We start from the raw sequence: 15,025 nt of genomic DNA, 5'->3' as shown, positions 1-15,025 counted from the left end.
TGGTGGCTAATCTATTTTCAGGTGTGTGGTTCCCCTACCTGTCACGTTTCTCACTGGGTGGGCAGCAATGCTGTTACTGTCACTCCGCTCTTCACTACTTCACTTTGAAAGACCTTCCTCTCAAGGATGCGGCTCAGAAAGTTAGTTGATACTTGGTGCAGTTACCCTGTCCCCAGGACTCTACCTGATAGGAAAAGGAGCTAACCGTACAACTGAAGAATTAAGGAATCCAAGGATTTTCCAAATTAAGGTAATTCTATCACTGCAGAAAAAGTATGATCATAAGCATTCACTGAAAACTAAGCGTGTCGTTTATTCTGAAAAAAAAAAAAAATTGTTTTTGTTTTTTTTTTTCATTTTAGTCAGAAAAATCCCATTCATTCAAATTTCCCTATTCAGGATTTATCATTTTGCAGATGTAGTAGATGCAATTCTAATGAGTAAAATTGACTTCATTTCAGGGTCCACTAAATATTTTATGATGCAATAATGAAAACTAAGTTACTGTGAATTATATTTTTTAACAACTTCAGTTTTGAATATTTGTCCATGTTTATTTGTCTTTTAATGGCATGTATAAAGCCTGAAACTAAAAACATTCTTTTTTTTTTTTTTTTTTTAAACAGCTTTAATATTCCCACACCTAGTTTTTGGGCTTTTTTTTTCCCTTTAGTTAAATAGTGAGAGCTTGGTTTAATTATGAACTGACACAAACATTATTAATGAGTTTCTGGAGAGATGTTAATCAATATATGATAAGGCTATAGAAAACCAAATATTCATTTATACTGTGTCCCCTTTAATCTACTACTGAAAACCTCCTGTAATGTTGCTTTTGCTGACAAGATTATAAATGCCTGGATGGTACCTTTGTATGTTCCTAGCGCCTTGCACAGAGTACGTATTCAACAATTATTCTGGTATGCCAATAAGTGTTAGACCATTTGACCTCATTAGAAAGGAAAACAAGGAACCTGCACTGGTTTCCTGTTTGGGGCCAATCTGAGGTTTGCCTAAGTAAGGGAAAAGTTGAAAATCAATCCAAAGGCCTAAGTACGTTTCCTGCTGGGCTTGGGAAACAGAGGGATAGGATTCGAGATTCACATGGCAGATCCCTGAGGGGTATTTGCCAGCACTTACAAAACGAGCTTTCACTCTCTTGGGTAATTCTTCATCTAAAGTATAGATATCCTCTCTCTTCATTGCTATCTGGGATCCATCTTCAAATTCAACCTAGTGGGAAATAAGATATCTTGATATATATGTACACACACACACACACACACACACACACATTCATACATAAAAGTGTTCACCATTTTTTCCCAAGGTTCCAATTAACTCCATAAAAAAAGGGAAAAAAGGACTCAAGCAGAACAAACCAGAGAACCAGCTAAAAGCTAAGGAAGGAAGGAAAGCTCTTTGCCTTATCAAACTAAGAACAATATATGTTTTCAAAATTCTTGAAAATAAGTGTCTTGGAGTATGTGGTATAAAAAATTTATCCTCACCCCAAAGCAAAAACAAAGAAATACATAGCTGCTGCTCAAATGATTTCTCAGAACATGAGATTGTGGCCAATTTAGGATTAAGACTGGCTGGGCCTGTATGTATGGTTTATTTCTTTAAGAGGCTCTGATACCACATGAGGAAGAAAGGATGACATATTTACTCTTATATAATAATCCTCCCAGATAAAGTAATTTCTCATGTTCTTAGATAACTTTAACTTTCAAAACTCACTTTTGTCAAATTAAACCACTAAGCCAGGTAAATCCCAGGTTCTGAACCTCATAACATGTGAACCACAGCAATGTGTGAAAACTTTCACCTGAAATGAAAATTCAAAACTTTTTCTTCAAGCTAATCAAATGGCAGCAAATAATTTCATAACCAGTTTTTTCAACATTTTAGGAGATTTTGTCAGAGAAAAGTAAATGATACTGGCTAACAGAAACCTAGAGTATTTGGGGGGAAATTCATCAAATGCCTGATTCAGGTAATTGTTCTTGGTTTAGGTTTAACACATGACCTCTACTAGGAGGAAACAACAAAAGGGATTCAATCAGGGCAGAAAATCTATTATGTTCTAATCCTGAACAATTTATGATATTTTTGAAGTCCCCAAGTTGTCTGTCTGAATTCTTTACATGTAAGCTATAAAAATAGGCTTGTACTTCTGGTTAAAAGGTAAGTGAAACCATGCAGCTATACTACGTTAATAAAAAAAAAAAAATCTGCTGGAGTTTAAAAAAAATAATACAATAAGGATAATATATATAATTAAATTTCTTATCCATGTACTGTTTACATTTGACTAAGCTGAAACAATAGGGTGGAATTAGGTCTCAGTCACAGGAGAGCTCCCCTGTTACCTCCCAGAAGGCTGAGATGAGGAGGCTTTTCTTCCTGGCCTTGTTCTAGGAGAATGGTTTCTTTAATATTTAATTCGGCCAAGGTGTCATCTCATTTGTAGAATTTGATAGCATAGCTAGAACTACTTGTGCCTAACTTTCTTCTGTTTTACATAATTTGAAAATTCTAGAGAGAGAGAAAGGCAATTATAAAACTAAAAAGGATACGGTGAGATGACCAATCATTCCAGGACCAACAGGTCTCCTGGGATGCAGGACTTTTAGGGCTAAAATCAAGGACAGTCCCTAGCAAGCTGGGATGGTTGTTCACTCTAGTTGGGGCAGAGCTGAGAGTAAACTCTGGCCCTTCCCTTTACCAGCTGTGTGCTCTTCAACAAATTATTAAATTCATGTAACCTTTTTATCCTCATTTGTAAAGTGGAGTCAAAAACATTTATCTTACAGGGCTACTGGGAGGGTCAAAAAATGCATACACTTAGGATATTTAGCACTGTGTAATAGGATTTTTTTTGGTTACATCTATTTTTGTAAACGTCTTTCCTTATTCAATAATGAGATGGAATAATTAGACATAAAACACAAATAATCTTAAAAGGGCCCTTGGTTTGGGGCACCTGGGTGGCTCAGTGGGTTAAAGCCTCTGCCTTCGGCTCAGGTCATGATCCCAGGGTCCTGGGATCGAGCCCCACATTGGGCTCTCTGCTCAGCAGGGAGCCTGCTTCCTCCTCTCTCTCTGCCTGCTTCTCTGCCTACTTGTGATCTCCGTCTGTCAAATAAAAAATAAATAAATAAAATCTTTAAAAAAAAAAAAAAAGGGCCCTTGGTTTAATGAGGAACTTTAAACTAGTTGCACTTGAGAGACAACTTTAATACTAGCCTTAACTTTTTCATTGAGTCTATAAATATGCTTATAGTTCTATGTTGATAGGCCATCATAAATTCAACTGACATTAACACACCGATTACTAATTAGCCTGAATTTCAGCATGTCCTCATTATGATACTTTTCATGTAGCTAATAGCTTTGCTACATGTATAAGATGCTTCACTTTTGCATTTATTGTTTAATTAAATACAATTATTTCCTTTTGAATGATGTAGTAATGCTTCTTTTCTAGGAGTCTCCAGTATGATCAGTCTGTCTTATGATTTTTGCCTAATTCTGGACATTCTGACACACAGAAGCTCCAGCAACTTAACATTATGACAAAGGGGAAAATAGCCTTTACACACACATGCACACATGTGGGTATGAGTACACATATACGCAACATGTGTATAAATGTCCTCCCCTCCCTACTCACCTTGGGCTTTTCTAGACCTTAAAAAATGTTCAAGTTTCCTAAACCTCTTTGAACCCCTTTAATTACACCATGCTCTAATTCTTGGTGCAATGTCTTATAATGTGCTCTCCCACTAAAGCCCCTGCCCCTTACCAGTCTTTGAACAACTTCTGTGCTGAAACTGGCAGTCTTAATCATTCTCAAGCTGTTTTTAACTTAACAGACCTGAACCTTCTTACTTTTTTCTTCTTTTACTTCAATCTCCCTGTTTTTACTCTACTGTTTAGCTTGAGAACAGTGATCTCTGCCATGGTGTTACTTAAAGCACTATGATACATTGATTCTAATAAATGTGTTCCTTTTTAAATCCTAAAGGAACATAAAAGTACATCTGCCATCTGTGTTATTTTCCTTGTTAGAGTTTAACTCATTTTCATTTCTGATAGGGATAAAATATTTTCATTATTTGATGGTATATATACTCTTTAGTAATATGTAGAGTTCCCTAGTGAACAAATATCCAACTAATTGCTGTACTTATCATGAATTAAGTGCTCGTTTAAGCTTAGGTGGCCACAACTGTGTCAATACATAATTGATTTAGGTTTGAGGAGACCCCCAATGGGGCTATGTCTTTCAGGCAAAAGCCACCCATTCAGGGGTTGCTGGCTGATGAAGAGCCATCATTGTCTTGGCTTACGGTGAGATGAAGCAGCCAATTAGTCTCTCTCCAAATGATGTACACACAAGAAAGCAGCCTACCATCTAGTTGCTTATCTTTGTGGCCTAACTATATTCTTTACAATTAAACCATCCATCAAATGCTGTTAGTTTTCCAGTATTGAACTTGATAATAAAACTCCAGTATCTGGGTCATTAGAGACCAAATCTTTGCCTCCTTTATAAAGTAAGAGGTGCTCCAAATTCGTGTGGCTTATTGATCAGCAGCACAGTGGATATGCATCTGCCCTCTGGCTTCTCCTATTCATCTCAGCAAACATCTCACACGGGACAGCACTCACCTGGTACATGTGGGCAACATTTGATCCCAGATATTTTGCCCCATAGAGTTTGCCATCGGGCCACTTGACTTGGACGACTTCTCCCTCAGCAGGAGGGCCCAGCTTCACACAGTCTCGGCTCTGTGGAAGAAATAGAGACGGGCTTTTCAAGGCAAGTGTCTAAGTGACTGCATTTAGAACTTAGCAAATGATGAACTCCTGGCAATTAAAAGGAGTTATTGCCTCTGTGTTTTATGGATTATGATCTTGCATGGGTGTTCAGGGGAAGAGATATGAGCCAAAGGAGTACTTAAAGATTTAGCCTACATCATAAAGTTGCAAAGGAGCTACCATAAGCCAAGCAGGAAAAAAACAGGAGCATTTACATTTGCTACTTGACAAAGACTCTTTCAGAAGGTAACTAAAATATGCATGGAAACTCCTTTAGCTGAAGAGACCAGCTCATGATTTACAACACCTGACATTTATATAGCATTTTGCAGTTAACCAACTGCTTTAACATACAACTCATCTGATCCTCAATAATCACTCCAAGAAGTAGGCAGAGATTATTAATTATCCCCATTTTACTGACAAGGAAACTGAGCCTCCAAGGGGATTCTGTTAAGTTGTCAGCATCTCTGGAGGAGTGAAGCTGAATAGGAGAGTAAGAGTTGGGACACACAGGTGGAAATGGGGCCAGGGAGGAACAGAGTGAGGTCTAAGCCAGCAGGCTGTGACAAAACAGCAAGGGAAAAGGAAAGCAAGAAGCACCGGCAGCCTGGCAGGTGAGGCTAGGAGGGGTGTGTGCAGTTTGGCAGGCCTCTTTAGAAGATCCCTGTACCTCCCTGGAGGGGCATGCTTCTGCCGGCCGCCCATTAAGTGACCAACCCTCTTCCTTCCATGGGCATCCATAGGTGGCACCCATAGCCAGTCTTTTCATCTCATGTCTTCTACTCAACAGTGTCTCCTCCTAAGAGAGTAGTTTAGACCAAACCCCTGTCGTCCATCCTAAAAGGTGCTTTGTTTTTTGGTGGGGAAGGGCAGTAACAGGTCTCATAAAATGTTTTCACAGACACAGTTTGCAAACTCTTAAATTTGTATGTACTGGGTATGACATAGTAAAATTTTAATACAAATGAATTAAGTACTTGATCTCTTTGGTAAATTTTTTGCACATTTAGCAATTTGTGCTCTGCTAATACTGGTATTTTACTGATGAGGCCAATCTGACTGATGGAAATGCACACTTGACCAATCAAGCTATAAATGCAGACTGGGTATGGGTCTACGGTTTAAATGAGAGGCACACACAGGAAATATTTAGTTGTTTATGACTAGAAATCCACCATCTATTACTTTTCATTATTAGTAGAAATTCCGTATTATAAAGGAGTGGCCATTTTATTGTCGGGTTTGTACTATACATGAGAGGCTCAGCTATTCATTTTGCTTACTGCAGACTCCCTTCCATTTAAAGCTATGGGCAAAGAAAAATTTGCTCAGAGGCTCCATAGAATTGACAGTCTGCATCTAATTTAGTTAAATAAAAATAAGGTTCTCCTTGGCCTTCTGTACTATTTGGCCTCTGAACATGCAGAATCAAAAGGGTGGGCTGTAGAAATGTATTCCACATATGCCCCTGGGGTCATCAACTTATTTGGCATTTCCCTTCCGAAGATGTCCCTGGTACTAAGAATGCTGGAGCGTACAGATTCTCTGTACATACTATCCAGTCTCCTAGGCTGGGAAACTACGTCAGCTCTCGGATAACTAAGCTGAAACCTGGAAGCTTCGGGGATAGGAGTAGGGAGCAGGAAGGCAACACAAGAGTGTGTGTCTTCCCTCTTCTAAAGTTGTCTTCCACTTGCAGGAACTCCACTGGGGTAATGTTCCTGGCTTCTTTACCACTCTCATTCATCCACTCCTCCAAGAGAATAAGCAGTGACTGAATTTTGTTGCTGAGTTCTGAAGGAGATGGCATTTTCCAAACTATGCACCACAGGGCCCTGGGGCACCCCAGCAAACTTGCAGGGGCTCTGTGGGATATTTTCAGGGGAAACACAATGACACTTGTCAGACACCAAGCTTGCTACTCCTACTCTTAAGCTGTTTAGACCTAAGTTACTTAATAGATGGAACTGTGTAAAAAAGATGTGCTGAGATACCCAGGGGCTGGGAGCCAGTAAAGTTTGGTAACTGGCTTTACTCCTCATGTTCCCTTTCTCTTTGGAGCCACCCTGTGGACAGAGAACTCAAGTTCTGCTCTGCTCCTTCCCTGGAGAGGAGCTGGCGGTATCCTGGACCCTTGTCACTAGGAGGCCTGTCTAATCCTCAGGTCCAGTATTAGGAACCATATTTGACCACAGACATAAACTACACACATCTGCTTTGTTAGTAATGAAGAAGATCTTTTCAATCTCCAAATCCTGACTCCATTGTCTCTCTCTATTGCTTTTCCTTAGGCAAGATAATTCTATTTTTTGGGCCCTTCAATTCCAAGAGAGGGAATTCAAGGCCTTGGGGGAACACAGAGGATGCACTCCCTAGGAGACTTAGGTCCTTACTTTTTTTTTTTAATTATTTACTTATTTATTGACAGAGATCATAAGCAGGCAGAGAGGCAGGCAGAAAGAGAGGGAAGCAGGCTCCCTGCTGAGCAGAGAGGCCCGACACGGGACTCGATCCCAGGACCCCGAGATCATGACCCGAGCCAAAGGCAGCGGCTTAACCCACTGAGCCACCCAGGCGCCCAGGTCCTTACTTTAAGAGATCTAACCTTTGATAGAGATTGTCTAACCTTTAAAATAATTCTCCAAAACAAATCCTGGACCTGAAATTTTAAGTACCGTATCATCAAAGGTGTGGCAATGGCCTTGGAAATGTGGCCTAAGCAAAGTATGAAGATACTTGAGCGATTTATCATAAAAATATAGCTTTATTAATAAACTAAACACATGCAACTTTACCAAGTGAGAAACAATTCTTTTTTTTTAAGGTGTTTGAAAATGAAATGTCTGAGATACAGTTTTATATCTGTCTCACTGTCAATTTACCCTTTACTCACAAGCCTTAATTTGGCATTGACAGTGTCTGACCTCAGAGCAGCTTACAGCTCAGTCTCTACCCAACTTTGCTCTGTATCAGTCACAAAAAAATCACTTCATACTCTTTCATGTCAAAATCTAGGAAGGACACTTCAGTTTGCTTTCTCAGTCTTACCTTCAGAACTCCTTTTTTCTTTGTTTATAGTAAAGAAGAAAAAAGAAAAATAACCAACTACATAACAACACAATACTGTTCTGTGAATCTCCTTTTCTCATCCTCCATCAGGAGACATTCCTCTTAGCCTTGAGGGCTACCTTCTCAGCTGGAGGTCATTTAGCTGGAAGTAGTTTTATTCTGATTTGCATAAAACTTCATTTAGTATTATTTGCTCTTTATACCCCAGCTACTTTCCAAATGGATTTAAGGCAGCTCATAGTAAAACATAAAAAAATGTATTTCTGTGATATCTAGTTTCCTCCATAGAGAGATGATCAACTCACCAGCTGTCTCAAATTTTTGAGTTTGCCAGAAACTTTCTATGACTACATGGAGTAAAAAGCATTCAAACAGGAATGCAAGTAGAAGCATGTGGGCTGATGAAAAGAAGCTGAAAGGTTTGCTATTGAGGTCTTCCTGGTCCCTCCAAAGCAGGAGTCTCCCAAATTCTCACAATCATTAATCCAGTATATATTTACTGACCATCTGTGTGAGACACTGGAGGAGTGAACAATGTCTAGCTCCCCAAGCTAGAGACAGAGGGCATCTTGTCCACACCTGGAGGCCTGTCACACTGAACCCCATATCTGTATGGTGTGAGTGCCTCAGGGTCCTTGAAGGGAGATGCATGTGGAGTATTTGGTCGCCATGATCACTTCAACCAGAAAGAACTTCTATTTGATTTATGGACTGAATAAGATTTACTGACTGAATAATCTGAGTAAGATTTCATATTTTTTTTAAGATTTTATTTATTTATTTGACAGACACAGATCGCAAGTAGGCAGAGAGGCAGACAGAGAGAGAGAGGAAGGGAAGCAGGCTCCCCGCTGAGCAGAAAGCCTGATGTGGGGCTCGATCCCAGGACCCTGGGATCACGACCTGAGCCGAAGGCAGAGGCTTTAACCCATTGAGCCACCCAGGTGCTCCAAGATTTCATATTTTTTTTTTTTAAGTTTCTCTTAAAAAGTCTGAAAAATAAAATCACGAGGGGATTTAGTTTGTGAAAGCCCCAGTGAATGGCCTGCCCCCTCTCTTAAAGGCCTTCAGCTGGCTCACATCTCCCCGGGCGGTGCCAAGGAGCATGGCTCCTTAAAGTATGGTCCAAACCACTGAGGCACACATTCAAAAAGAAGATTCCAGCCTCCCTCCCCCCATAGCTCTATGTGACCCATGTGATTTTTTTTTAAAGCATTCTGGTATTTGAGGTCTATTAAAGGATGTAAAGGATGTAAAATGCTAAAGAAGTCTTTCCTAATGCAGTTCTTAGTGTGTTGCTGGAGCAAGTAAACACCTTTGCTGGAAAATTATATGCATTAAAACCTTGACTAATGCATTTTTCCCAGTTGCTGTCTAGACCCTCAGAAGCAGTTTGGCTTCACCTGACATAAATAGCTGTTTACTGTTTGCCATACTGCCTCCAGGGATGTATGAACTCCCTTAAGGCCTGCCAGAGCCCTGTCCACAGGGACACTGCTATCTGGAGCTGCTGCTAAGCCTGTAGCTAGAGTCCTAAATAGATGATGTGAAAATTAAAGACAGAAATCATAATCATAGTCAAGGGCAGGCTTCTGGCTATGATTAAAAGGCTCTGATGAAAGGACTGGGATGGGTCATCAACCCAGGCGAGAGCACCGTGTCATATCACACTGCTGCCAAAGTCAGGGCTGACTCCCATGCTTGCTCCACCAACTACAGAGAAAAGCCTGGCCACCAGGCTGATTATTGGAATTCTGAAGTCACCGCATTCTTGGAACTCTTACTGGGGCCTCTGCAAGGACCTCTACAACTGGCTGTGCTTGAATGCTGCCTGTTTTGCCATGTTCCCCCTGACCGAGTCCCACCTCTACTCCTAACAAGTGTAAACCACAGAGCAGGCAACCCTGTCTGTCAGTCCAGCTGTAGCACAGGAAGATGTGGTACTTGAACTCCCAGTGGTTAATAGGCATATAGTTTGGAATTTCTGGCAGTCCCCTTTGGGGAAAGTGCTTAAGTGACGGGGAGCAAACTGATACCAGCAGCTGCTGGCATTCTGAGGGATAATCACCTGCTCATTAATGGACTCTGGCAGGGATTAACAAGACTGACTGATAGCCATGTACTAATTGTACTAGCTATCTATCATTTGTTTGGCTGCCCAGCATCTGAACCCTCATCTCCCCTTCGGATTCTCAGTGGGAGGCAGAACTGGCCGGCCATTACAGACACTGGAGAATGCCAGATACTCCCTTACCCAGCTTCCCTGGCAGCAGACACGGATGGGGCTGGCCAATCGGCTGCACCTGCTCGCAACGTAAACCCTGTGATCAGAGACGCAGAGAAGCAGCAGAGAGGAGAACACTCTCAAGAGTGCAGCCATGGGGACGCCTGGGTGGCTCAGTTGGTTAAGCAGCTGCCTTCGGCTCAGGTCATGATCCCATCATCCTGGGATCGAGTCCCACATCGGGCTCCTTGCTTGGCAGGGAGCCTGATTCTCCCTCTGCCTATGCTCGCTCACTCTCTCTCCCTCTCTCTCTCTCTCTCTGACAAATAAATAAATAAAATCTTTAAAAAAAAAAAAAAAAGAGTGCAGCAGTGGCAGCCATAACAGCAGCACCCATGCACCAAAGGCAGAGCCCAGGGCCAGGTTGACCACACAAGGGGAAGCAGCTGTGTCCTTCCTGGACTGGGTCTGTGGCCTTGTCCTGCCCATGTTCCAACCGAGCAGCCTCCCTTGTTTTTGTCAGTTCTCTGACCTTGTTCTTTGGCATACCTGGAGAGTCTGTGGATTTCCTAATAACTTTCCACTAAGTTTCTTTAGTGCTTCAATCAGTTACAGTCACTTTTTGTTGCTTACAACTGACAACCCTAAATGGTAAGTAACTGCTGTTTATGATGGTAGATCCCTCTCCTCACAAAGCAGAGATTATTACATCTTTCATTTAATGGTGGAATATAAAACTGGAGGGCTTCCCAGAGCACCCAGTCCTCATTCAATTTGTTTACGAGGAAAGCCATCTTTCAAAAAGAGAAAGGACATATTCATAGACTACCTTCCTAATCACAAGTCTTGGCTCTATGTCATTTGTGACTGTCCCCAAGTTTTCATTAAACACCACAATCTGAAGATGAACTCTCTTTAGGGATATCCACAAGAATACACTCCAAGCCAAAAAGGTGAGTCGCCAAGTATCTTGATCAATGGTAGTCTCTCAAGGGGACTCTTTTGAAGGAATGAACCATATTTGGAAGGGTTAAATCTTGGACTATTTGTTAAATAGAAGTCATATTTAATATTACCCTTCATGTGAAGATAACAAAGATAGAAAACATTTAAATATTATTTTTCTTAATAATTCTTTGTTCTGAGCATCTACTATAAATTCAGTAGGGGAAATTATAGAATTTTAAAAGATAGAAAAAAAAAACAACCCACATGTTCATCACCTAGAAGTAAATGCTGTTACCACCCTGTAAGAATGGCTAAAATCAAAAACACAAGAAACAACCAGTGTTGGCAAGGATGTGGAGAAAAAAGAACTCTCACATACTGTTGGTGCAAACTGGTGCAGCCATGGTGGCTTTCGAGATTACTCCAAAGTTAAAAATAGAACTATTCCCATATGATCTAGTAATTCCATTACTGGGGATGTATCCAAAGAATATGTAAACACTAATTCAAAAGGATGTATGTACCCTGATGTTTACAGCCCCATTATTTATACCAGCCAAATTATGGAAGCAGCCCAAGTGTCCATTGACTGATGAATGGATAAAGAAGTAGAATATCCTTACAATGGAATATTATTCAGCTATATAAAAAAACTAAATCTTGCCATTTGCAACAACATGGATGGAGCCAGAGAGTATAATGCTAAGCAAAACCAAAACAAAACAATAGAGAACGACATTACCATATGATTTCATTCATATGTGGAATTTAAGAAATAAACAATAAACAAAGGAAAAAAGATAAACCAAAAAACATACTCTTAACTATAGAGAACAAACTGATGGTGACTAGAGGGGAGGTGGGTGGGGGAATGGGTGATATAAGTGAAGGGGATTAAGAATATAGTTATCATGATAAGCACTTAGTGATGTATAGAATTCAATCACACTATATTGTACACCTGAAACTTATTTAACACTGTATATTAACTATACTGGAATGAAAAAAATGATTAAAAAGTAAACACTGTTACCATTTGGTTTTATCTTTATGCTTCCATGTGTTTTTTAAAAAGACCTTCCTATACATAATTTTTTTCACAGCTACAAACTTTATTTTCTTTCACATGGAGCACAACTGAGCTCTCCAAAGAGGCAGACAAGGCTGCCTTTTGTGAAGAGCTCAGTATTGCAGCTCATGCCCTGCTCCTTCACTCCTTCTACAGCATTTGGAGGGAAGAGGTCTTCCTTTTCATTGTGGTAAAATAGACATAACATAAATTTTACTATTTTAATCATTGTTAAGTACACATTTTGGTGGCTTTATGTACATTCACAATGTAGTACAACCCATTACCACCCTCCTCTCCAGAAATGTTTCATCATCCCAAACTAAAACTCTACATCCATTAAACACGAACTCCCCATTCCCCTCTACCCCCAGCCCCTGGCAACCTCCACTCTACTTCCTGTCTCTATGAACTTGACTATTTCTAAGTACCTCATTATAAATGAAATCATATTATATTTGTCCACTTGTGTACATTTATGATTTTGTACCTTGCCATTTATCGCCTATAATTAAGAGTATCTTCTTAGTTATTAATTATCTTTTTAAAACTCCATTTTACTGCCTGAATACATGCAACATTATGGCTATTTCACAATTAATTAAACCACTCTCCCATTGTAAGATATATAGGTCATTCCAATTTTCTCCTATCATCTATAATGCTATTATATACTTTTCTCCATGAATCTTTGTCCAAATTACTGACTATATTCTTAGAGTTTTAGAACAGGAATAAGTTGGTAAAAAGGTACATAAACTATTTATAAAGTTAATTTCATTAAGCTTTGAAAAATTCAACATCAGACTCATTTCTCTAGTGCAATAAATCTTAACCACCACAGAAAATTCTGATTCAGTCAATCTAAGGCATGGTCCTAGCTAAATGCACTCCTGAACAATATGATGCTTGGCCATGTTTATAATCACTGCTTGAGGTTATCTCCAGAATACACTATACCTCTACGTATAAAGAAAAAAACTAATTCCAAGCTGCTTCCTTTGCATGAACATACCTGAAAGAAAATCTGAAATACCCCTGCACTGAGGTATCTTATCTGTGCTCTGTCCCAGTTATAAAACACTGTCACTGTAGCCTGGGGGATAATGGGTTCAAGCCAACCTGCCTCCACACTGACACTCCTCATTCTGGGAAAACTCAAATTCTGATGTCCAGCTTTCCTTTTTAATAGTTTTTTCTTTTGTAAGGGAAGCACAAACAAACACCCCTTCTCCACTCCCAAGATACTCTGGTTGTCTCTGTTCAGCTGGGGCAATGCCTCGTTATTCCCTCAAACAGCTAGATTCTTTTCCAGCAGTCACCCTTTGCCAATGCCCTGACACTTAACCACACCTGTCTTCTAAACCATAGTGTCTTCTCCACAGAGAGAGAAAAAAACAACAACACTGACACATATTTGGTGAATTCCTGAGGGCCAAGTTTAGCACACACTTACCCTTTTGCCAAAAGCCAAGAGTGGATACCATGCCCAGTAATACTGAGGTGCCAGAGACAGAGGTTGTTTTATGTTTCTAAAGGTTACCACAGCATTAAGCCTCAGATAATATATTTCTAAAAGAAGTGACACTATTAGAAATAGATGAGATTCTGGCAAGCAAAGGCTTTAAAAGGCACAGAAAATACCAAGTTAGGCATTTTGTTTTGAAAATTATCTTTCTAGTTCTTTTAAGTGATACAGCATAAGAGGTGACAATGAGGTGACAATGAGGGGCTGACCTAACAGAAATGGCATATGAGAGAGGGACGCAGAGGCAGTTAATGGCGGGGCTCTGAAATGCTAACAAGGATTCTTGGTAGTGGAGAGGATTAATGGAATTGAAAGACTCATTCACTTACCAACTACCCACCTTTGAGAGAGTCCCACCCCCACTTCCCAGCCTTTTCTCCCTCCCTCTGACTTACATTCTCTGTGCCTGGTTCTGAGCTCCACCCTGGGAATACAGAGACAAAAAGAGTCCTTCTGAAGTCTTTTCTCTCAAGGAATTCAAGTCCAGTTGGGGACTCAAATATTCCCATGGATATCTACAATATGAGGCACCGTATATAATAATAGGTAGGTGGCTGGAATGTGGGGACTCTGTCCACGACTCACCCTTCTGTGACATCAACTGTATCAAGGACTTTCTCCTAGTGGTTAACCAAAATTCCCCATGTCTTTCCCTCAAAGTTAAGTCACCCTCCACATAAACTCAATTAATCAAAAAGCCCTGATTCAGGACTCTCCTGCACTCACTTGGCTAGGTAAATGTGAACACTTTGTAAGCTGTGGTGAGAGCAGCTATGTAATCCTTAAAGACATATGTCAGACAGAGCAGCAAGCTGGTAGCTCCAGCAGTGCTTTTGGGGATCACTGTTGAAGGCTTTGGCACTAGTAGCTTGATTTTATTGGGGCACCCACAGTTGGTGAAGCAATCCCAGTGAAATGCTGAGGGGGGTGGCCAAGTCGGGAGGACGGAGCTGTAGCCCTGACCCCTTTCTCTACCTCTAGAATTTGTTCTGGAATGATGTCACCAATGATTGCAGGGCCAATGCCCTGTCACACCAGGAACCCAAACAGGAATCTTTCATGTTCATCTTCTAAGGAGTATGGATGGAACCACAGTGTATAATGCTAAGCAAAATCTAAACTCAACTAAACTAAACAAAAACAGAGAAAGACATTACCATATGATTTCATTTGTATATGGAATTGAAGAAATAAAACAAATAAACAAAGGAAAAAAGATAAACCAAAAAACAGACTCTTAACTATAGAGAACAAACAGGTGGTGACCAGAGGGGAGGTGGGTGGGGGATGGGTGAAATAAGTGGGTGAAATAAGCCCAGAAACACAAAGTTCTTGGAAAAGGGAATCTGCATGT

The 15,025-nt window shown here is 40.3% G+C and overlaps 1 protein-coding gene across 3 annotated transcripts in view; it reads right to left on the bottom strand.

Annotated features, from left to right (window-relative positions):
* Positions 1-15,025, bottom strand: part of KDM4C (lysine demethylase 4C) — a 447,232-nt gene that overhangs the window by 4,714 nt on the left and 427,493 nt on the right. For 2 of the 3 annotated variants that reach the window (XM_080819441.1, XM_080819442.1), the window contains 2 exons: positions 4,681-4,800; positions 1,141-1,233 (listed from right to left, as the gene is read on the bottom strand). In XM_080819441.1, the coding sequence (XP_080675567.1) occupies positions 1,141-1,233; positions 4,681-4,800 (213 nt within the window). Of the gene's footprint in view, positions 1-360; positions 1,234-4,680; positions 4,801-15,025 lie in introns of those variants that run through there. The other variant, XM_080819440.1, reaches the window with a different exon arrangement.

Source organism: Martes martes (genome assembly GCF_963455335.1).
Source record: "Martes martes genome assembly, chromosome: 12".
Taxonomy (NCBI): Eukaryota; Metazoa; Chordata; class Mammalia; order Carnivora; family Mustelidae; genus Martes; species Martes martes.
Note: the sequence above shows the minus strand (reverse complement) of the source record. Positions and strands in the feature narration are given on the sequence as shown.